The following is a 25,107-nucleotide window of genomic DNA, read 5'->3' as shown; positions in this document are numbered from 1 at the left end:
ATAGACATACATACATACATATACATAAAAACATACATATATATATATATACACACGTTAAATTCCTATAAGTCTTAAGATAGGTCCCCATGTGGTTTTAGGTATTTCTGTGAGGTTTCAAGATTTAGTTGTTCCATTTGAATGACATAAATCAATTCATTTAACCATCTCTGATAACAGATTTCCAATTAAGTAAGATCATCTTTTTAGCTGTAATCATGCAAACCATCAGGGCTTATCAGGCATTTCTGTTGAGCAGCAAATTGGATAAAAGGTTTTGGTAGAATTGAATAACATTTTACTATATATTAACAGAAAACTCATATTGTTTTCTAATAATATTTAACAGTATTACTGATTTTACACTGTTTTCCTGTAAAATCTACCATAACTTACTGGCAGCAGTGTGCTGTAAATACTGTATTTACATTTACAGCACCATTTATCTTGCAGTATATGTATTTACAGAATTGTATTTATATATCCACTGTAAAATATTACAGCAAAATATAGAGTAATTTTCTCAATGCAACTTTAAAATACTGCATAACTGTCCTATGGTAAATACAGTCCATAATACTGTGTAATTTACAAAAATCGTTAACAGTGTACACAATTTTAGGGACTAAATAAGAGATTTTGCTGGCTTTACTTCATCCAAAAATGGCACCAACCCAAAACTTTGAACAATGATGTTTATTTAATGAAGTGCTGAAAAGATTGAACTGCTCTGAATGATTTATTTTATTCACATAGGCTGAGATGCTATCGTAGTTAAAACATTACTTGTATAGTCAAACTATAGGGACATTTTGGGCTTCAGGCCACAGAAAACACACTGCATTAAAAAAAAAAATGTAAATGCAGATAGACAAAAACGGCCTTTGAGACATTTATCCGGGTTGGGTAACCAGCACTAAATGGGGTGAACAGAACCATCAATCATGTTTTTTTTAATGGTCAGGGGGCTTTTCTGTGTAACTCTGAAATCTGTATCCAGCTCCATCCACACAGATCTGACTGCCTGAAGGTCACTGTCAGAATCACACACGCAACTTAAGACTTTTGGATGAATTCACAAGTACTGGCAGTTTGAAGAGCAAGTTAAATCACTTTACAGATTTGGTTTTGGAGATAATTCTTTGTACCGAACAACAGACAACAGATTATGGAGCAATACTGGAACATTCTATCATCCGAAAAAGATAAGGAACTAAATTCTTATGAAAGCGAGTGGAGATTCAAGGAAAGGACTACTTTATACATGCTTTCCCTTAACCTCAATTTTACATGAATCAAATGATGACAGTTGATCAGGGCGTTTCCTTTCGCTTTAGGGCCAAGGACAGCAATCGCTGTCCCCGTTTGGCGTTTGTCAGTTTTGGCCCTCAGCCAACAGATTGCAGACAAAGTACATCGTCCCGCTGGGAAATGAAACAATTACTATTTGCCAAAGAGGACAAACGAGCCTCTGCAGTTTCATCCAGTTTCGTTCCATCCAGTTCGTGGAATATTATAGCCTACCTGAACTCAGCAAAAATCTGAGGATCTGTATAGTCACTTTGATTGTGACTCATTGAGTTCATTTATAGCTTCTCTGCTCCTCAGTGACAGTAAACTGATGTCATTCAATTGCTAGACAGCCACGTCTTCAAATCAGATGCTTGTTAATATGTTGATTGATAATTAATTGATTACAGAAATCAGTTTTTAAATAGGTAAGCCAGACATTGATTATTTTGTCTGCTCATTCTGTCCAAGAACTGTTCACTTCTAGAAAAGGGTTTCCTGATAAACAAGTCAAATAACCTATAGTTTGTTGTTTCTGGATGTTTTAGGAGCAGATATCTCTTAGGTCAGACAACTCAATTCAACTTGTAGTTGATGTACTCGACACTGGACATATGTTGGGTTGCTTCTACCAAATGTAGACAAACCCAACCTTCGGGTAAAATGAAATTTTAATTAATTTGATTCTTTTTAATAAATAAATTAAAACTAAAGTTAATATTTTTTTTCATATTTGAACCAACGTTTAGTTAGAAACAGGCACATTTTCATTGCTTATTCTTAGTTTTGTGCAACACATTTATCCATGGCCGTGTCCGAAAATTTATACGCTGCTGACTTGTTGCCTTGTTGAGCTGAATATACAACAGAGAGGATAGCAGTGGACAACACAAACATAGAGGATGACCCAAATAAAACAAAGCCAAAACAAACACAGTCAGTAATACATTATACAAAACATTTTTCTGGCAGAAACACCGCAGTGACTATTCCTTTATGGCAGTTTTACCTTTTTTATTTGTAGTTTGTATTGTCTATGTGTTGGAACTGCAAGCGATGTTTTGCAAGATCCATAATTTGAGATTCTGGACCGAAGTGCTCCTTGTATAATGATTCATATTTCTGATCAAAGTGTTGCCCGGTCTTTAGTAATGATGTGCTCTATTTCACATTGTTTAAAATGATAACATATAACAATCAAATATTTCATTTGACCTTTCAGTTTAAAACCGAATCATTTTGGACTTCCATTGTACACAAACACACACATTAGACACTTCTCAAACTGTCTTATTTCATGCCCCACAGGATAAAGAAATCATGTTAGGAACAACATGAGGTTGAGTCAGACAGAGGGACAGAATTTGTATTTATTTTAGGTAAACTATTGTTAACCACGTTTTTTAGTTTCTTTTATATGGGGTAAAACCATGGTCAGTTGAATATTCCATCTCTCAATGCTGAATTTCTGACGTTTGTACCTGCTCAGGCATATTTTTCATGACTTCAGAGAAGCTTGACCATCATCTCTCTTTATCTCATTGGAGACCATTTGGCACAGCTTTTGTAATCAGTCCTATATGACCTGTAAAAACTCTACCATGGTGCTTTGAAGCTGTGATATTTAGCTCCTGTGTCCTCAGGTAACATGAGATCTGTCTCAAATTCTCCAACCATTTTTTGACTGATGATCTGTGGTGAACCAGTTCCTTTTCTCCAGGTTTTCATATTTAAGGTTTATATACAGCAGTGTACAACATTGTTTAGTTATGCTTCTTCTGTCACCTTATCAGCCTCTGAGCTCCCGATAAACTTCACTCCACTGTAAGAGATGCTGGGATCCACACAATCCATATGAAGGAATTAAGTTAAATTACTTTTACAAATTTAAGTGGATTGAAGATAAAACAAGTAAAAAAACATCAAGACTTGTGTTGTTTCAGCTTATTTTAAATAAGTAGTTTGAACAAACGGCAAGTCACTTTTTGAGTGAACATCAGATCCATAGAGATCCTTTTATCCAGAAAAAGTTACACAAAAATCTTTGAGAAGTCTACAAACCCTCTTAATACGACCCCCAAAGTTTTGAAAATTGTGTTATATCTATTTGCCACAACAATTAAAACTTAGACTAATGGTGCAAAATAGGATTAAAAGTAGATCTTGGGCTCGTAATCATATAGAGAACCACATTAAGCGTTACATAGCATGTTCATTTCAAAGATGGTGCTTTATGGGCTGCACAATATATTGCTTTAGCATCAATATCACAATGTGCGCATCCACAAAAGTCACATAGCAGGATATGCTACGTTGATTAGGATTACAGGAGAGCAGAAGCACAGTTCAGAATATGAGATGTGCAAAATCACTGCAGAGTTTAACCATAACAGAGTGAAAGTTTATAAATTGCATCTGTTTTTTAAGGGCTGTGACCGTAATCATTTCAAGTGAAGTTTAAAGCATTCAGATGCATAAGTTGTAGCATTTGTAACTTAATAAATATTTAAATATCTATACGATGAAGGCTATGCAGTATAATTTAGCATTTGATTATTTTGTTTCTATACCCAAAAAATTATAAAGCATTGTTTATTTCACTTGTATCTTCGCTATTTTGTATTTATCTACTCTTTTGAAGATAAATTTAGATGCAATTCAGTTTATCTTTTATGCATTATTCACTCTGCTACAGTATCATCCTAACCAATCCAATTTAATGACTGCTTTCCCAATGGTCACATTGTAATCATGTCACAATGTACTGCATATAGCAGAAAAATTAAATACCACAAAAAATAATAATAATAATTTCCAATAACACGCAGCCCTATGCTATATAGCACCCTAACCACTACACACAAAAAAAAACCCAAGACCCATTACTAGGCCTAACAGGTTATTGAGAGCTGCTATAAAAAGGCTCCCTTTGCATATAAGCCCAAAATCAACTTTTTATGCTATTTAGCACCATTTTTGAGTGTTCAAAATATGTCCCTAAAGACACACACAGCAAATGTTTGGCTATAACCCCATTAATTATTGTTATTTTCTGAATAAATGAATAAAGATTAAAATATGTAAAAAATTTTACACTTTACTTTGGAAGACGCCATATTCTGAGCATGATAAAATAATGCAAAAAATGACAAGTATTTTCAAAACATTCTCCCAGCGTGTCACAATATTTCCCTGCATATTAGATAAGGACTGAACACTTCTCATAGGCTACTAAATGAACTTTCACCCACAATCTACCGCAGACAGTTCTATAACATCAAAGCAGCCAGTTCAGAGCAGCATTCCTGCAGACTTCTGATATTTACCAGAACCGAAGCACAGTCGGGCGAGAGTGTCCTCTACTGACCAAATCCAAATAACCACACAACAAGCACATGTCTAGGTTTGCTTTCTTTTTTTTACAAAATACATATTTTATTTCATCGTCTTTCATGGTGACATTAAAACATTCATTCAGGTGCATGGATTTTCATTCCTCACTTCTGAGAAATACATCTACGACAGTCTCTTTCATACACTTACTGCATGGTTTTCATCGAGGTTATGCAAAACTGGCATCTGCTCCTTTTCTCTTATTGTTTTCGATCTGTGCTTTCAGAAATCCAGCAGACACGAGTTATAATGGCCAAAAGTCAACAGACAGGGCTCTTTTGTGCTTCATTATTTTTTTTCTCCTCCATTTTCTTTTTTTTTTCAGTAAAGTGTCAATAAAGTGCCAAAATTCTCCAACTTTGTTCCCCCTCCATAAATACATTATGAAAGATGTCACATTAATACACACTAAACGCAGGACACACACACACTAGATCAAATAACACACACACTCAACGAGTAAACGGAAAAGAAAAACATATATATACAGAATAGCTCGTTCGCCTTATTCATACCTACATCCCCAGAAAGTCTGTATGCAAGAGATGGTGTTAGTTATGCACAAGAGGTGGAGCAACAGGCAAATCCAACCTGACATGCCCATTCCTTTTGGTTTAGTTCTCCAATTGTGTTGGCAAGACTGCCCTTTAGCACCAGTCAGGTCTTTTCCATTCTTACCACAAGCCCAAAGTCATCTGCAGGTGCAGGAGTCTGCAATCATGTCCTCGTATTCTTTATAATCTATTTGTCCATTACTCCCCATCACCAGCATGCTCATACGTTTGTATTTGTAAGGAACGCAGGAGGGCAACGGGATATCTGCCACACCAAGCTCGCTGATGAACGTCTGCATGATGGCGTGATTAGGCGAATTGTAGCCGTAATGCAGAATGCGAGGACAGTCTCCCATGCAATATCCAGGACTGTACTTGTGAGGTGCAATGACCCAGTGGTCCCATCCCAAATCTTTGAATTCCACGCTGGAGGAGTACAGCTTGCAATGGTTCTTGGTCACACGGTTCAGCCCCTGCTTGAAGTTTGGGATATCGGAGACGATGCTGCCAGACTTTTTGGACCGACGGGTCCTGGGACGGGAGAGTGGCGGGAAGCTCTTCCCCCACTCCACCGGACGCTTGTTCTCCTCCAAGAAGAGCAGCAGAAGAGGAGCACGAAGATGGTGTTGAGGTGGGAAGCGTTTCCGATGCGCAATAGACTTTGTGTGCTCTGGCTTTGTGCACCAATAATGGGCAAAGAGAGATACGTGGCCATCTTTTGACTCGGACACATGGTTCGTGACGTCAGATTCTGTCCACCGGCTTCGGGGACCCATAGTGATCCGGTCCCCCTCAAGAGGATTTTGAAGAGACGTGACACTCGCCTCACAGATGTAAGGGAGACGGGATGACATGGGAGACCTCAGGTGCATGAAAGATGCCTTCACCAGTTTGTCCAACAAGAGGTCGTTCAGTTCATATTTCACTGTGTAGGTGTACTGAAGGTCTAGTCCGTCGTGATTTACAGGTTGGAAAGAGATAATGAAAAGAAATAAAATTACAATGAGCCTAGATTTCAGAAACATGCATCTAGAAGTTATTTTAATGACTACACTGAAATGCAAACTCTTAAAAATAAAGGTTCTAAATAGGGCTGGGTGATTAAAATCTTGTTTAATTGAACATTTTAACTTGATTATGATTAATAAATGATTATTTCATTCATTTGATTTATTTTTATGCCCTCACAGTTCACTGCAGGTTTTGTTCAGTAAATATGCCAAGTAAGAGATTTTTTAAATGAAGGGTGCATTATTTGATTTCAAAATAATTGACGAAAACACACACTGTGGGTGATTATTTATTGAACACCAACGCTGAACAACTGAAATTGCCTAAAACGATTTTTCTCATAAAAAAAGTGAAAATAAATAATTTGCACTTTTGGAAACAAAAATTTGTTCAAAGTTTTTTATTTTAAAAGTTGAAAATAAGCAGCATCTCTTCTAAATAAAATAACTCTTGTACTGTATATGCTCAAAATAAGGGGTGCCCAAACTTTTTCGTACACTCTCAGAAATAAAGGCCGCGAATTGTCACTGGGGTGGTACCTTTTCAAGAGGTACACATTTGTACTTAAATGGTCCATATTGGTACCTCAAAAGTATATATCAGTACCTAAAAAATTTAAAAGGAAAACTTTTGTACTTTTTAGGTACTAATATGTACCCTTGAGGTATAAATATGGAGCTTTTAGGTACAAATTTGTACCTTTTAAAAAGGTACCACCCCAGTGACAGCTCGCGTACCTTTGAGACCCATTGGCCGATGGTAAATACACCAATCTATATTACATTAAAGTTGGTAATTTTCTAACTTATTTTACAATATTTTAGATTAAATCGTATCAACTAATGCAGTATATTTAGCTCCTGATAACTTATTACAATAATAACATAAATCACATTTATAGCACAGTGGAGTTCAATGCTGAATACATTACTCAAGCAGAAACTGCCTTTGCCTTCATTTGCTCACTGATATCTCAGGATTGTCCTCTATCGGGTGACAGTACGTAAATTTTAGAAAAATCTGAATCAATTAATTGATATGTTAAACTTGCATTAGTTTTTCGTAAGGTAATAAAAAGCAATAAAACAAAAAGTTACATTAAATTAGAAATGATAACTCAAAGGTTACCATGGGCCAACTGTGGCCTGTGGTTTGGGCATCTCTGCTCTAAATAATATTTTAAACAGTGTGTTTCCTGAATCTTGTGTAAACAGATATTTTAATGTAAGAAATAATTATATTGTAATAGAAAATATGCCATCTCAAGGCATCTCTGGCACAGCTTCCAATAATCGTCAGTGTATACAACTATAAATAATATTAGTTATAAAACTACAGTGCAAATGTGCGAGTCGTGTAGTTACATTTTTTGAGAGGTACACAGGTATGCGCGCTCGCAAAGGCTGACACAGAAGTATAAATCAGCCTTAACAGAGTGGGGTCATGTGACCACACGCAGAAGGGAAAGTAATTGGAAAAAACTGACCTGGAAAATTCGATTGATTATAGGTTCTGAATATTGATTTCCAACACTTTCCGATTAATCGCCCGATTAATCCGATTAATAAATAAGGAGTTGCTGTTAATTATTTTTAGTTTGCAAAATAATCTTTCAAACTTTAAATCTTAAAAGGTTCCTTATTGCATAATCTTCCATTGCAAACAAAAGCTTTTAGATGTTCTTTACACTACAGAAGTGTGTTATTTTAAGAACTGCTTTCTGAAAGGTGCTCTATAAAACAAACAATGGCTCATATATGCAGCAGTGTAAAGTAACAAATTAAAAATACTCAAACTACTGTAATAGAGCAGTTTTTATCAGAAATTGTAATTTCTGATAAAAACTAGTAGATTTAATAATGTGTACTTTTACTTTCCCTTGAGTACATTTTTAGTGGTACCTTTACTCCATTACTTTCCTTCAACTTGCAGTCACTACTTTTTTTCTTGTCTATGGGGATTGGCTTAGTACTTGGTATCAGTCTTATGATTCCTGTTCAATCAAATCACACATAGAAAGTACATCATACTGAACTACCTCTGCAGCAAACTGTTTGAAAGCCTTTAAAGTGTCCAAGAAGATTCCAAAAGTCCAAAATCTTTACACGCAATGACTGAGAGACTATTCAGACTGCTTATTACTGAGAAGATGGCAAATGCTTACTGTATGAAGACTAAATTAATAATTCCTAAATGCACTCCAGAATGTTACGTTTTCACCATCACACATGCACAAATTGCATGTAAATGCATGAGCTGTTCACAGCATAATACTTACTACTCTTGAGTACTTTTAAAAGAGCAACTTTTTACTTCTACTTTGAGTAATATTTCAACAGATACTTTTACTCACGCTACATTCTGGGCAAGCAATGGTACTTTTACTGGAGTATGATTTTTCAGTACTCTTTCCACTACTGCATCTATGGCATCAGTACAAAAGCAGAGCATTATATCATATCAGTAAAACACCTTTCCACTGTAAAGATCTCAGCAATTAAAAGGTCAAATGAATGTAGAAGGTTCTTTGTAGAACTGTCAATACTAATGTCAATAAAGAGTCTTAGTAAATATTAGCCATTGATAGTTCCATGAAGAACGTTTAACATCTGTAGGACTTTTTGTTGCACAAAAGTTTCTGCATGGTGGAAGAAGGTTGCTTAGTGGTCTAAAATGTTCTTGACACCAATAACTAATCACTGAAAAGCTTTTCTGGGAACCAAAATGGTTCTTCTGTTACATCACTGTTTATGGCAGGCTACCTGTTTTTTAGGGAGTGCAGTTTCCAATAACAACAGTAAAGAAACAATAAAGATGTTTCCCCTTATTATATTTAAGATACTAATGAATGCAGTAAACATTTTAAGAGTCTAGAAGAGAACTAGAAATAATCATCTCATGTATAACATATGGTTTAAAGGATGTGTATGAGAAATAATAGAGTGCTTTACCACTTGATGTTGGGAGAAAGTGTTTTTCACTGGTTGATGCTTGAAGCAGTCTTATGGTGTTGGATCCAAATATCTTGTGCTGCTTTGGTCGTCCATCTGCATCCGCCGCTATCCTGTATAGACTCAACATCAGTAGCATGCCTTCATCGTCAGTTCGGCTTTCTACGGGTTGTCTAAAATGAGGGTTTCTCCGTTTTGGGTGTCGATTTCGGCGAACTTCTGTACTGGCGACGCCAAAATGTGACGGGGAGGCCATGTTTCCGGCCACGCGCGTGAATATGTGCAGCACAAACAAACAGGACAGTACGCAGAGTCTCAGACCGTTGTGGCCGCTGGTAGCCTTCATGTTCAGCCCCTCGTACGGACGAGTGCCACCTGAAAGGCTACCATCGTCTAAGACAATCAGCGGGCGGAATTCAACCTAAACATCAGCTGACGGCCACAAACTTTCTGGTGCGCCTCTAATCGTGTGACGTCATGTCCAATTATCCATCAAACGTCAAAAGGCCGCATTCGTGTGATTTATATCCGGGATGGAAATTACGTGCACAGGAGTTTATTTGGAAATCCCACATTCTGTTTATTGTATTAAATTTCATAAGTAAGATGTACATTGCACACTTATTTTCATAAAATTCAACAGGCCAATCAAGTATATTAATACAATTTTACTCCACAGTGTGGTTAATTATGACATATTCAATTAAATGGGAATATATTTGTAGGCTTACTGATGTACTGCCTTGTCTGAATGGTCTGAACTAAATAATTTGTACCTGACCCAAAAAGTCAATAATTATTATTTTTCTCTTGTTTGTACTTTTTTTAAATTATATCATGTATTTAAAATGTAGTTTTATTTGACGTGATGTCACAATCAATTACATTTAAAGTCATTCAAACCACATGTTATTTTCTATTGGTCTAAGTTCATTCAAAATATTGATTGGAGGATGTTTGGGTATTACCTAATAAATATCTAATGACGAATAACATCTAAGAAAATACTACACAATTTTTACCCTGTTAAGTATTTTTAACCAGATTTATTGAAGACATGGATGTCAGTTGTTCATTTTGTTCATTATACCAGAAACTGTACCTCATATTTTCTGGCATTGTCCATATACAAAAAGGTGGAAGGTATCTAAATTCAGAAATGATAAAGTGCTGTAAAATTTTCTTTTTCTGTATGAATATGTCACCTTTGGTTTTCTGAACTATGATAAGAAATATGAAAATTAAGCTTATGTTATCGATCTTTTGATTTTATTTACGAAGTTGCATATCCATCGTTGTAAATTTAGCAGTCAGAAACCTCTTTTCTTAGTGCTCCTTAAAGAACTAGATATTTATAAGTACCATTAAGGAGAGTACAAACAAAAAAGCTGGTAAAACTGTGTATTTGTTTGACACGTTTAAGTTGTTGTAAGTTAGCAAGGCCTCACATTATCTGTAACTTTTTATTTTATTTATTATTTTATTTTACCTATTGAGTCTTTGTACTTTTATATAATTCTATTACGCTTTTCGTTTTTATGTACACCTCTGGGATTGTTTTGTATAAATCGGTCCATTAAAATAAGTTATTTAGCCTATCCCCTGCATGCTCTTAATTAAAACAATTAATATAGTGTATTAAATAATCTAAAAATGAATATGTAACTTTTTGGGGAAACGATAAAAGAAAATAATCAAAATCTCACGTGTAAAATGGAGATATATTATTGGTAAAATATTATCAGTCATTTTAATCAATCATTCTATGCTCATTATCTGCCGCTAGATGGAGCTGTCGCTCGGCTTTTCTCTTCATGAACGCGCACTCTTGCGAGCTGACAGACTCGTGCTCGCTCTCAGTCTGTGCTTCAGTCGACAGCAGCAGCGATGGCTCTCCTCAAAACCACCAAGTTCATCTCTTCTGTTGGGAGTTTGACCCCTTCGTTGGCTAGCCTACCTATTAGAGCCAGGTATGGACATTTAAAAAATAATCTGTTTTTTAGTTTTCTGTGAAATTTCATTTTGTAAAAGAACGAAGTACGTTGGACTACTTGAAGTTAACATGAACACAAGCAAAATGTAAATACATTGTTGACGCATTTTCGTCTACCCGAGTAAAATAACGAGTATCTGAGGAAACCCACGCCATCAGATTTGAGCTCACGGTCACGCGCGCACATACAGTCACATCCGTTCACATGGAGTACAGTCTGAAATGAAACACTACATTAGGGCATGTAGCTGTTGTTGGTGCTTGTACTATCCACCTAAAGTCTTATTCTTCTTCCAGTTAATAAATCAGACTAAATGAAACAAAGTACGGCGTTTTTCCACCAAAACATTCAGCATCCCTCTGACCTTCATCTTGAAAACGCAACGAATTTAGCGATAATATGCAGTGATCGTATAAAGAGTTGTATGTAAATCTATGCTTGTCTTAAGAGTATTTAATCATGGGTAATATTTCTGTTCAATTATGTGTGCAAAGTATGAATTATCCTCATTTCTAAGAGCGCGTTAGCGTGCATTACCCTTTTTGACCTCACTGAGGGACCGTACATGCAGGTTTTGAGCGCGCTCATTGGGTAAAACAAGCAGGTTGCGCTTTCTGATTGGGCCCGTTGCTTCCGGGAATTTCCGTGAAGAAATCATGGTAGTGTGTGTCCTTATGTATCACGTTTGGAGGGCAAACCAGAGCTTATGATGAAAAGAAAATTAATATCTTAGTTTAGTTCAATATTAAGTATTTCTGAAATGAAACTGCCACTTATGCCACACCAAAAGCCAAACGTCCACACTGAGTGTTAAGGGGCAATAGTGGCACAAGGCTCGTTATTTACACTTTTAAATGTAGATTAAATTCCTGCTGCTTGCTCACATACACTCAGCATTTGTGCAGCTTGTTGCTTTTTCACGACGTTTTATGGTTTGTAATGTATGCAACTAACGAGCTCCTAAAAATGCCAGTTCCAAATGAGTGATATAATAAACACACACACACACACACACACACACACACACACACACACACACACACACACACACACACGTTAAGCAGTGTGACACACGACCTTTGCAGGAGGTTTTGCAACATGACTCCAGGGCTGACCTTTGACTCCACTGGACTGTTCTTGCTCTCAGATGAGCACTTTACTGACTGACACCCAGCAGAACCAACACATGGCACCACAAAGGGCACCAATGTTGTGATTTTTATTTAAAAAAATTCAGGAGTGTTTAAAACTGCTTTAATGTGATGCTATTTATGTCCCATTTTATTATTGTAGTTTTCAGCAAAAAGACTTGCAGGGAAACTACTGCTCATCAAGGTGTCTTAAGCGGGTTTACAATCTTTTTTGGTGGGCGCATGGAGATTAGGAAAGGTCATTTTTATTTTATTTAAATAATTAAGCAATATAAAGGATTTTTTGGAGTATACATAGATTTAAAACATCAAACACATTAGAAGTTATTGTATTTCTACTCATTGACTGTTAATTGTATGTCTGAAATAGGCATGGGCCAGTATACGATTCTGATGGTATGATAACCTTGGATAAAATGATCAGTTTCACAGTATTGTGATTACTGCTGTAAAATATATTCTTTTTAAATGTCTGGGTAAAAAAACTACAACTTTTTCCCCTTTAAACATAATATATTTTATTTTGAGAAACATTTCTAATATTTTGGAGCAGTTCATATCAGGCTCAGTAATTCAAATCAAAATGACCTTGTTAATATTTCTCACACACCCTGTTGTGATTTTAATTTGTTATTATATAATTATGAAAAATGAATTATGCATCTTTTAAAAATAATCCACACTTTCAATCGAAAATGTTGAAATTGTTGATCATAGACCAGGGGTGTCCAAACTCAGTCCTGGAGGGCCGGTGTCCTGCATATTTTAGTTCCAATCCCAATCAAACCCAATCAAACACTTGAACCAGCTAATCAAGCTCGTTCTAGGTATACTAAAAACTTCCAGGCAGGAAGTTTAAAAGAAGTTGGAGCTAAACTATGCAGGACACTGGCCCTCCAGGACTGAACACCCCTGTCATAGACAAACTGGATGGTAGTTATTAGGATTCTCATTTTTAATTACTACACACATTAGTTATGCTTGGTAGCATTAGTTTTGTTGGAAACAGAATTAATATCTGTCCTCTTATGCTGTACTATGTCCCCCCCACCCCCCCTCCGTATTATTATTTAAAGCTCATGGTGGACTGAGGTGCAGATGGGACCCCCTGATCCCATCCTGGGGGTGACTGAGGCCTTCAAACGGGACACAAACTCAAAGAAAATGAACCTTGGTGTGGGGGCATACAGGGATGACAATGGAAAACCATACGTTCTCAACTGTGTCCGCAAGGTATGGGTCTTCTGTGCCACCGCATAGCTGAGCATTTAAAAGAGCGTCCAGGTTTTAACACTGTTATCTGCTTTTTAGCCTGGAAAATAAGTGCTTTGTCATCCAGAGGAAGATGGTTAATAAACATTTCAGGGACTTGTTAGTGTTTGAACAGTAGTTTAAGGGCACAGATGTTTTTGCTTTAGTTTCAGTTTTCAGTGTTGTGTGTGAGTTGACATGTGCTTTTGGTTTTCTCCATTTCTGCAAAGTCACAGTGAGTTCAGTGATTTTGAGGGGCTGACACTGTTAATGCAGTGCCCCCCCTCCCCCAATTACATTGTGGAAACGTTTCAAAAAATGAAATTGATGTATGACTTTTTTTTTTTGTTTAGGCTGAGTCTCTGATTGCCTCTAAGGCGCTGGATAAAGAGTATCTGGGCATTGGGGGTCTGGGTGATTTTACTAAGGCTTGTGCTGAACTTGCTCTGGGGCATGACAGTGAGGTTCTCAAAAGCAAGAGGGTGAGTATCTCAGTTTATCAACTCTTTCTGTCTACTGTCCTGTGAGTGCCATTCTTGCATGTAACCTTACAATAGGGATGCAAAATTATCATCATGATAATAGTATATGCAGTAAATGCATGAGACAGACATGTGATATTAATTTTATGCATTGGTTGTTTCAGTAATCAAGTATGCGCTGCAGTCTAGCATATTTTTAAATTTAGATGCGTTAATCTTGTTACTAGTATCATTCAGAAGTTCATGATCTGCACTCGTTAAATGATTAGTCAAATTGATACCTCCTAAAAATGTGACAAAGTAATTTATTGAGTGCTGATCATGACATTCTCAAAGCTTTGGATGTTTATCTAAATTTGACCAATCAGATGGGGCCTTACTATCTTTATCCTGGCCTCCTCAGTAGTTGCGTCCAAAAGGCGTACAGAGCTAAAATATAAATACTAATGGTGGGAGTCGGGACAAGAGAGGAAAGTGACAACATCCAATCAGAGTCAGAATATCTGCTGAGGTTTTCACTCATTCATTGGTGTTTTGAAGATTATTGTTTCCACCTTCACACAGTTTTGTTTTAGGCTGAATTAGATCTGAAATTATATTTTACCTTTTCTGTTTATTTTAATATTATTAAATCAATAAATGATTTATAAAAATAGCACTTTCTAGGAATATATTATACTGTAATAACTATCGTTATCGCAATACTCAACAACAGTATCATATAATGCATAGTTTTCCAAAATTGAGCAGCCCTACTTTACAATTTTATGTCGTTTATAATGTCTATTTAGTATAGACATATCCAGGGCCTAAAATGAACACACAACAAGCACCAGTGAATCGGAGAGAACAACAAAAAAATTTTTTACAATCCTGTTTGCTGAAATAATAAAAGAAAAACTCCTCGATGGTGTTATCAAGACTTTCAGAAAAATGTGTGCGACTGATGACAGCAGCCGGAGGAGAGTATAATGTCAAATTTAACCTCAGCCCCATTGACGCTGCATTAACACCTCGCACAAGCGGTAATTTATTCACGCAAAGGTGATATAATACATTCCTAAATGCAATTAAATGTTGATACGTTTTTTTGTTATCTAAGTATTAAAAACTTTCAAGGATTTAACATTATAATGGCTATTATTTACGTTATAACAGTCTTGTGAAAAGGATCCATAATAAAACCAGACTCTATTATCATCATATAAATATTGTATGTAATCTGATGCATGGCACTGTGTTCTGTGGATGTGAGCAGCTCCTCAAGTGTTTTTTGTGTTTGGGACAATTCACTGTAAATCATCCACGTAGAGGACATTTGTAAAGTGGGGGGGAGCAGCTGTATGAAATCCAAAAGTTTACATTCTTAATCACCTGTTTCTAAATGGTCTTTCTCTAAAAGCATGGGTTGCTACTGATTTTCTGTAAATGCAAGAGTTTGTCACATTTGGTCAACTCAAAATTGCAGATTCTGTGATTTGACTGTTGCATATTCGCACATTGCAATTTCCATGCTGAAACATTATACATGGAAAAATTATGCATGCATGTAGTGCTGGGCGATAATTCAATATCGATAATTATCACAATATATAATTTTTGATAAAACTATAATGACAGTTCAATAATTGTTCGGTAATATTTACGCACTATGCATAACGCTGCGCAGGCATTTTGCAGCCTGTCTTTCCGGATGCCGCACGCAGTACGAGTGTACAGCGATACAGTGTTAGTTGCACTTGAAGGGGTAAGAAAAAATAAGGTAAAAAAGGTCACAGTCACAGACATTGTTGACAAGAAACTTGACTAGACGTCTGGAGCCACTTCGTTTTTTGCAATCCGACACAAAACAGAGCAACAAGCACTGCAAACTGCACAGATGACTCGTGTAATAAAAAAAAAAAGGCAACACCACAAACCTGTTCCATCGTTTAAAACATGCCCCACTGATGAAGATGCTAATCAAATTACAGACCCAAACAAGTGTTGGTAAACCAGTGCAACTACCCAGCCCAACCCCCCCCCCCCCCCCCCCCCCCCCACACATTAAAGAAAAATGTATTTTTCTTTAAAAATGTATCTTTTTGCAATGAATTTGGTTTTGTAAAATGTGTAACTTAATTCTAATGTACAAGAAGAACTAATAACATCTGAGGTGAAGCACTTCAAAACAAGTTCGCTATAGTATATGCTTTAGCGCTGAAGCAATCTATTAAACCATTTTCACGGTTTCATTTTAATTCATTAACGAATCGCGGTTTGAGCAGCATGAGCTCGACAGTCTTTACAAGCTATTGGCAGCACTGATAGTTTTCTTAGGTTACCTCGGAAGAATAAACTCGGTCTGAAGGATGAGAAACAGCTCAGAAACTCATTGAGTGAATGGAAAGGCTCCTCTCATGTCTCGCCGCGATGCACGATTTACAAAATGAGAGTCTACATAGGCCTATTCGTGCCAGTCTGTGAGGAAAAATTGAAACATCTGCAGATATAACCGAGATCTGCGCATAACAAGTTTTTTATTTGTCCCGCAATATGCGATGTCAAGAGGGTGACTGCAAGGTAAACCGCACACTCTTGATGTAATGCAAGGACGTTTCTCACAGCGCAAAGCATAACTAAACTTTTAAATGTCCGTGCTTAATCAGTCATCGATAAGGTCTTTAGATTAAATGGTTATTGACAATCAATCGATCAAGTAATCGTTAGCATCCCTAAATAAAATAGCCTGTCCATTAAAGGATATTTCACCCTAAATTCACCATACTCACCATTTAAAAGGACAGTTCATCCAAAACTGAAAATTCTGTGATCATTAACTCGTCTTTCACTTTATTTATTTTGATGTTGAACAATATTAGCCAATAGCTTGTAGGTAATGCCATTGGTTGTTGAAAACTTGAACAGTAAATGCTAAATTAAGATCGTTCATTTATCATTTTATTATTTATATTGTCAGACAGCTAAAACATTTCACAAAAAGTGTTAAATCAGCTGCACAAAGCGATTGGCATGCTATAATTCTACTAAATTAGTAGATATAAAGATTTGACATTTATAGTGATAATTATCAATATCGACGATATTTTTTTTTTTTTTGCCATATCGCCCAGCCCTACATACATGTTATAAATATATACATACAATTATCAACATTTGAAGTGGGGCAAAACATTTAAACAAAGTTGTCCTAAAACTATTCTAAAACACATCCGTTCTTCTCTTTGGACAAGGTTGCAATATCAAATGTTAACTGCTGTAAATATGCACGTATAATAATTTTAAATATATTTTATTCATCAGTTTTATCTGTTTATTTATTATAACAGTGTATATATAGTTATAGTGTGAGTGCATGCGTATTTTTATTCTATCAATATCTTAACTTTTTTTTTATCATTTGATTTTAATAAGAGCAATAATCGTACAATATGTATAACATAGTAATAATAGTGCTACAATAAATGCAATTTGTTGTATTTTAGTTCAGCTGTAAACATTTGTCTCTTTCTTACAGAGCATTACTGTCCAGACAATCTCAGGCACTGGTTCTCTGAGGGTTGGAGCCAATTTCCTGGTGTGTATTTCATTCCTTCTGTCCATAGATGTGATTTGTACAAACATTTGTTTCTCTAATCTCCATAATCAAGACGTGAAAGGACACATTATCACCCTCATCTTACAATGCCACATTCACACTAAACTGACAAACGCAAATTATCACCAGATTACAGTATGTTATTTCTCAGATATTCCATGACTCAATGAGCACAGATTCAACATGTCCAATCAGTGAAAACAAGTTCCTGCAGACACCAACACTTATTTGGCAAAACCCAACAACGTGTCTGATGGCATCTGTCATTGCCTTGTGAATTAGCCTGAAGACAAAACAAAAATGTAGCACTTGTGTGTTGTGTGAGTGTTTGTTTGTAGTATTACAGCTTCTTCTTTGCTTTTGTCCATTAAGTCACGCTTCCACACAGTTGCGAGGGATGTATACTTGCCGAAGCCATCCTGGGGAAATCACACACCTATTTTCCGTGATGCTGGGATGCAGCTGAAAGCGTACCGCTACTATGATCCCGCTACGTGTGGCTTTGACTTCACTGGAGCGCTTGATGACATCTCTGTGAGTCTGCACCACACAGTATACCTGTTTCATTCTATAATTTAGGGCTGCACGATATTGGAAAAATCAGACATTGCGATTATTTTATTTTGCTGCGATTTTTAAATTGCTATATGAATACAATTTCTGCAGAAGAGTTGAATAGCTCTATTTGGCATGAAATTAATAACTTGGATTGATTGGAGTAATCTTGTAGAGGAGTGCATCAGAGAAACTGCAAGAATAAATAAATTAGAGCAAAAATAAAAGTGAAATAAGTAGTCAGATATTCAGGTACAGTAATACCGTTCAATATTATCGTGATATTTTGCTCCTGATAATGCTAAATCACGATATCAGCTATACATCACATCAAACCATCCACAATATATCATGATATTTGTGTAAATGAAGATGTAAAATGCATTAAAGTTATCAGATGTATTTCTCTTATTAACAGCACATATTTCTTAGAACTGCAACATTGATATACGTTTTGATCTGCCATTACGAAAAGCGCCATCTCATGCATCAAATTACAGCAGGTGAACGTTAACATCACTTTGATTAAGCTTGAACTTAAGACTTAGCCTGAGAGTTAGCCTGCTCCAGACCAGGCTAGTTTCCCAGCATAAGTTGCCAGAGGAACTGAGTTTGAACTGTCGTAAATTTAATTTATAAAACAGAATCCGCCATTAATAAACCTGATTTACCAAAATAAGCCTGACTTTTTCTCTAAGCTTGGCTTATGAAACAGCCCCAGATCCTGACTTTTGATCTATTATTCTATTATTCTTGATCTATTGTTTGCTTAAAGCTCCCCTAACATAAATGGTCTACTACACTATGAATCTGATGCAATTAATGTTTATTAAGAATGTCATGATTATGAATGTTTTAATAATATTTTTTTTTTACTTTCAGAAAATTCCAGAGAATAGTATAATCCTGCTCCATGCTTGTGCTCATAACCCCACCGGTGTCGACCCGCGACCAGAGCAGTGGAAGGAGCTGTCAGCCGTCATTAGGGTGTTTGTTTGTGCATTTGTTAACTCCTAATTTCACTAGTTTACACATTCAATGCATTTTTTTCAACACATCCCATAATTTCTAAAATATCAACCATTTGGTAGAGGTTGATATCTTTGTTTATGGTAAAAATACAGGAATTAATACATATACTATGAAAAATCTGAAAATATGAAGTGTAAGACCAATTAATTTAAAAACCTAATCAAAATCAAACCTTTTTGAATGCTAAATCATCTTTAATTTCTGAAGTTTGCCATAAAATATTTCAGATTCTCATTTAACAAGTTTACTTGATTTTGGTTTTATTGTAAAAAAATAAAATAAATGAATAAAAATTAAGTGCAACAGGATTGTGTTTGGTAAACTAACAATGCTGTGTGTGTAAACCATTATTTAAAACAGTCATTCTTTAAATGACTTTATCAATCATTATTTAACACAGTCAGAATTTGGTCAACCTTTTGGTAGAACAGGCAGATAAAGGGTTAAATCCTTCTTATCACCCTTTTTACTTTAGAGAGGAATTTTTTTATAAAGTACAGCAAATAGTTATTATATTTGTTTAAATAACACTGGCCTGGCATTGCTTCACTGTCTTGTTTTCTGCAGGAGAGGAAACTTCTGCCATTCTTTGACATGGCCTACCAAGGCTTTGCTAGTGGAGACATTGATCGGGATGCCTGGGCTGTGAGATACTTCATTGAGCAGGGCCACAACATTCTCCTGTCCCAGTCTTTCGCCAAGAACATGGGTCTCTATGGTGAGTCTGCTGTTTTTGTCAGAGGCTGCATTTACACTTATTGTTTTTCTTTCCCATCAATATCCAGCAAGTATTAGAATCTGATGAGTGCGTTGCAGTTCTGAATACATTTTTCACATTATACGCACTAGACTATTAATACGCATGGGTCTAAAGGCTGGTTTATACTTTTGGGTCAAGTGATCGGTAGGCTTGGGCGGTATGCACATTTTGAGACCATCAAACCTCCTCCCTATTTTACCCCGGTATCCGGTATTACCGTGCATAATAAAAAAAAAAAAATAATAAAAAATTAAATTATGACGTAAGGCTCAGACAGCATCACCAGACTGTTGGCTTGTGCCTAAACCATTCAGAAACTGAATACCTTATATGCGACCTTAGGTTCACAGTCATCTGTTTGTCTTGTTCGTATTAGAGATCAGCGCGGGACGCTCTCTCTCATTAACATGAGAGGGACGGAGAGAGAGACGCATGCACAGCTCTCTCTCTCATACACACACACACACACACGCACACACACACACATAAACAACGTCCAATCTGATGCGCGTGTGCTCGAGCGGTCTTGTTAGACCGCGCGCCCGTTCCCTTTCAAATTACACCAGAGTTACCGACCGCTCCTGAGCTTTATTCGGAAATTTATTCCCGCACCACAAGAAATCTGGTCGGGTCCCGCGGTACAGCAGCGGGAATGCAGACCTTCAATTCGTATTTACCACGTCTACCTTCTCGTTCGGTCGAAACCGGAAATACTGCCAAACTGCAATCTCCTATATAAGTGCATTATTTTTATGACGGTATAAAAGTATTAAAACTAACACCGTTGCTATTTTTAGATCCCGCGGTATACCATATTACCATATAACCGCCCAAGCCTAGTGATTGGCGTGACCCATGGCACCTTCCTTGCGTGTAGCCTTGCATTTATACAGTACTTCTGCGCGCTGTTTGTGTTGCTCTGCAATAACACTTCCGAAATGCTAGCTTGCAGTAGGTTTTTATGTTCCTGTGTCGAGTTTCTTCACTGGTGTTTTGTTTTTTCTGAACGCTACCTTGTATGTACAAGTAGCTAAAACTCCCTCATACAGAGGCAGGAGCCAGCGGACGTGCAACAACTTTAATAATAAGCTAAACACAAAATAACAGTTTCCATCCGGAGCTCCTTCACTCAACTCTAAACACTCTCTCCATCGGGCTCGCAGCTCTCAGCACCACCCATTTGCTGCATTTACACTTGTTGTTTTTCTATCCTATCAATAGCCAGCAAAGATTAGAATCTTAGAATTATCTTTAAAAAAAAATTAATTGCTGAAAAAAAAGTTAAAGTAGTCACGATGACTCTCGAAGTCAATGGGAGAATGTGCTCATTTTTTTGAACACAATGAAGAAAAGGCTATTATAATCTCAATGGACAGTGATTTTACTTAAGACAAATTGTGAAAAGTAGTAAACACATTGCTTTAAACTTTCAATAATCTATATATACAGCATGTAGAGCTCTGGAGTCAGGAAGTTCTCAGATAACATTATTCTAAAATAGTTTAAGTGTTGTTGTTTTTATGTAGGTGAAGATTATACAGTGCGTTGTTAATTGCAGAGCTTCTCTATTAAAAAAAGAAAGCAAAAAAAAAAACAAGTTCAAAGAAAGAGATCAAGCCTCAGCCAGGTAATAAAAAGTAACTCAAATGTAATGTAACCCATTACTTACTATAAAAAGTAACTAACACACCTAGTTATTTTCTGGAGAGTAACTCAATATTGTAATGGATTGCTTTCAAAAGTCACTTTTCCCCAACACTGCTGGTTATATTAATATATGAATTTATCTTTGCACTCAGCCAAAATGTGTTACCTGAGAACAATTTACCAGACTTAAAAGACCAAAGAGTCATTAGATATAGACCAGATGACTTATATATCACATTTAACAACATAATGAGATGAGATGTGCGCAGATCTCCCGCTGACTGCCTGGAGCTTAGATGACCGAGTACACTGAAGCAACTTCGGCACATGGCAGAATGCGTGTAGGGTCATCATTTGATTTTCGAAAAGTCCAACCTTTTTCAGCAGTATAGTGTGGATGGAGGGCTTTTCAGAAACGTAAGAAGAAGCTCCAGTGGATCATTTTCATTCTTAAACTCCTTTTCAAAACTAAAACGCATCAGTGTAAATGATGCCTCAGAAATGACTCTTTTACACCTGGCATTTTGCGCTTTGGTGTGCAGATCATATCGGCATCCTTTGATTAGTCGTGAGGCAATAAGTGAAGTTTTCAAACTAATTTCGAGAGGAGCACGTGATATGATTGACTGCAGCTGGCCACTCATCTACATTCACTAGTTAGCCAATCAGATTAACCCCAACTCACTATAAGTAGCCTAGCTAGAACTACTCTTATCTTCGTTTTCCGAAGAAACCCCCCATCCACCCCTTCTCCTCCTTTCTTCCTTTACCACGGGGAGCTCTCGAGAACCACCTGATCTCGTACTCCCCGCATATGCTCTATGGACCAGGCGGAAGCCCTGGGCTCACCTATCGCCGAGCTCAGGGTTCTCTCCCGAGACAGCATGCCAAACCTGCTAACAGTTGTCAAACAATATCTAAGTGTGAACTCTTGAAATGTCTGTAAAAAGCATCATTGTGTGCCTTTAGGATTATTGAATATTTGATGTAAGTGATTTGTGATTGATGATGGAAGTCCAGCCAGAAGAACGTTGCAGTAGATGCATTAAATGAGATGGGCCTGGACCAGAAGTGCTGCAAGATCTATTGAAAAGATCCTGGTCGTACCTGATGAAGCTGTGTTTGTTGCAGGTGAGCGTGTTGGAGGGTTCACAGTGGTGTGTGGAGATGCTGAAGAGGCTAAAAGAGTCGAGTCTCAGCTCAAGATCCTGATTCGCCCCATTTACTCCAACCCTCCCATGAATGGCGCCCGCATCGCCTCCACGATCCTCACCACACCAGAGCTGCGTTCCACATGGTGAGATGGACATGCTTGAATGCTGATTTTTCCACTTTTGTGCTTATAATATAGATATATCTACTAAATATATTGTGTGTAGGCTGGAGGAGGTGAAGGGAATGGCAGATCGTATCATTAGAATGAGAGAAATGCTGGTGACTAATCTGAAGAAGGAGGGATCCACTCACAACTGGCAACATGTGATTGACCAAATCGGCATGTTCTGCTTTACCGGACTCAAGCCTGAGCAGGTACAACCCTTGATGTACTCTGGGGTGGGGGGGGACTTCAGTATTTATCATAGTGTTTAATTTACTGTTGCATTAAAGCAAGCTCTAACATTAGGAGATGATATTGTTTTTCAGGTGGAGCGTCTGACTAAGGACTTCTCTGTTTACATGACTAAAGATGGCCGGATCAGCGTTGCCGGCGTGACCTCTGGAAATGTCGAATACCTCGCACATGCCATTCACCAGGTCACCAAGTAGACCAAATTTGCTATGATGGGAGATTTAACTTCTAGACCTGTTTAGTCCGCCCCAGTATTCCTCTTTGGACTCAGATCTCGGCTTCACTTCATTTGGCTGTTTCACTAGGTCAACATGGATCCCTAACATGGATGCTATCAGGGTGTCTAACAGGAGTCATCTCAGACTATCCTGTGGTTCAGTGACTAATAAGCACACTTCAGACAGTTTTTCATCCTGTTAAACTCTGTATGAACTTTATTTATTGTGTGAGTGAAGTAAAATGAACAACAATAATAAACCGTATTGTGTCCATTTCATGACGTTGTCAGTGATTTTTCATTGTTGGTTACAGAACAAAGTGCACACATATACTCATTAAAAGCTTTTATTAGCATTCATTCGTTTTCCTTTGGCTTAGTCCCTTTATTCATCAGGGCTCACCACAGTGGAATGAACCGCCAACTTATTCAGCATATGTTTTACGCAGCTGATGCTCTTCCTGCTGCAACCCAGTACTGGGAAACACCCTTACACACTCATACGCTACGGGCAATTTAGTTTATTCAAATCACCCATAGCACATGTGTTTGGACTGTGGGGGAAACCGGAGCACCCGAAGGAAACCGACGCGAACATGGGGAGAACATGAAAACTCCACACAGAAATGCCAACTGACCCAGTCGGGAACTTTGTTGCCCTCTTTATTCACGGTTGAAATCAAAATTATTAGCCTTCCTGTTTTGTTTTTACCATCAAATATTTCCCAAATGATGTTTAACAGATTCAGGAATTTTTCACAGTATTTCCTATTATATTTTTTCTTCTGTAGAAAATCTCATTTGTTTTATTTTGGCTAGAATAAAACCAGTTTTTACTTTTATTTGTTTGTTTTAAGCCATTTTAAGGTCAATATCGTTAGCCCATTAAGCATTTTTCCCCGATTGTCTACAGACCACACCACTGTTATACAATAACTTGCCTAATTAACCTAGTTAAGCCTTTAAATGTCACTTTAATCAGAATACTAGTACCTTGAAAAATATCTAGTTTAAATATTATGTACTGCCCCATATAATTCCAATCACACCAGTGTCAAAGTATAAAATGTCAATGTTATCTTGGATATTTTTTAAGAAACTTCATATCAGTTAGAAAGAAATTAAATTATGATGTATTTGTATTATTTGCATTTTTAGAAACAGAACAACTAATACTTAAATATAGTAGAACCCCTTTCCAAACCAATACACGATCATTAAAATTATGCATTAAAAGAATGCAAAACACATTGTGTACATTTTGCAGTGTGATGAATGTTAAAGCTTCACGCTTGCTCAGAGGGAAACATGATATCCAGAAACTAGATAATTTTATTTAAATGCAGGCTTTCTGTTCAAATATTGTTTCTAAGAAATTGTAGCTTTAAAAAATTATATCTGGAAAAAACTATTTACATTTAAGATGCACTTATAAAGAAATGATTTCACAGAAACACATTTCACAAAACTCAACTCTTATCCTCAGCTGTACTGAATATACAATGTGTATATCTTTATTATAACATCTTCATAAACAGTTTTGAAATCTGAAATTTCTTTCTTTCTTTCAGTTTGCACTCAATAACCAAAATAGGTAAATACATGCACATTGAAATATGAAGGTGTGACAATTTGTTGCAAAGATAACTGG

General features: G+C 36.7%; 2 protein-coding genes across 2 annotated transcripts; one reads left to right on the top strand and one right to left on the bottom strand.

Moving 5' to 3' along the window:
* Positions 1 to 4,754: 4,754 nt before the first annotated feature.
* Positions 4,755 to 9,611, bottom strand: bmp15 (bone morphogenetic protein 15). Its single transcript, XM_056462929.1, has 2 exons — positions 9,200 to 9,611; positions 4,755 to 6,183 (listed from the first exon to the last, which is right to left on the bottom strand). Exons 1-2 carry the CDS (start codon positions 9,543 to 9,545, stop codon positions 5,375 to 5,377), a joined length of 1,155 nt encoding a protein of 384 aa, XP_056318904.1. The 5' UTR covers positions 9,546 to 9,611; the 3' UTR covers positions 4,755 to 5,374.
* A 1,424-nt stretch (positions 9,612 to 11,035) lies between these two features.
* Positions 11,036 to 23,735, top strand: got2b (glutamic-oxaloacetic transaminase 2b, mitochondrial). Its single transcript, XM_056462110.1, has 10 exons — positions 11,036 to 11,169; positions 13,421 to 13,577; positions 13,949 to 14,077; positions 17,595 to 17,654; positions 18,048 to 18,209; positions 19,113 to 19,217; positions 19,830 to 19,980; positions 22,801 to 22,966; positions 23,049 to 23,199; positions 23,314 to 23,735. The coding sequence occupies exons 1-10, from the start codon at positions 11,087 to 11,089 to the stop codon at positions 23,434 to 23,436; spliced, it is 1,287 nt and encodes a 428-aa protein (XP_056318085.1). The 5' UTR covers positions 11,036 to 11,086; the 3' UTR covers positions 23,437 to 23,735.
* Positions 23,736 to 25,107: the final 1,372 nt, after the last annotated feature.

The sequence above is a fragment of the Danio aesculapii genome, chromosome 7 (assembly GCF_903798145.1).
Source record: "Danio aesculapii chromosome 7, fDanAes4.1, whole genome shotgun sequence".
In the NCBI taxonomy this organism is placed as follows: domain Eukaryota; kingdom Metazoa; phylum Chordata; class Actinopteri; order Cypriniformes; family Danionidae; genus Danio; species Danio aesculapii.
Note: the sequence above shows the minus strand (reverse complement) of the source record. Positions and strands in the feature narration are given on the sequence as shown.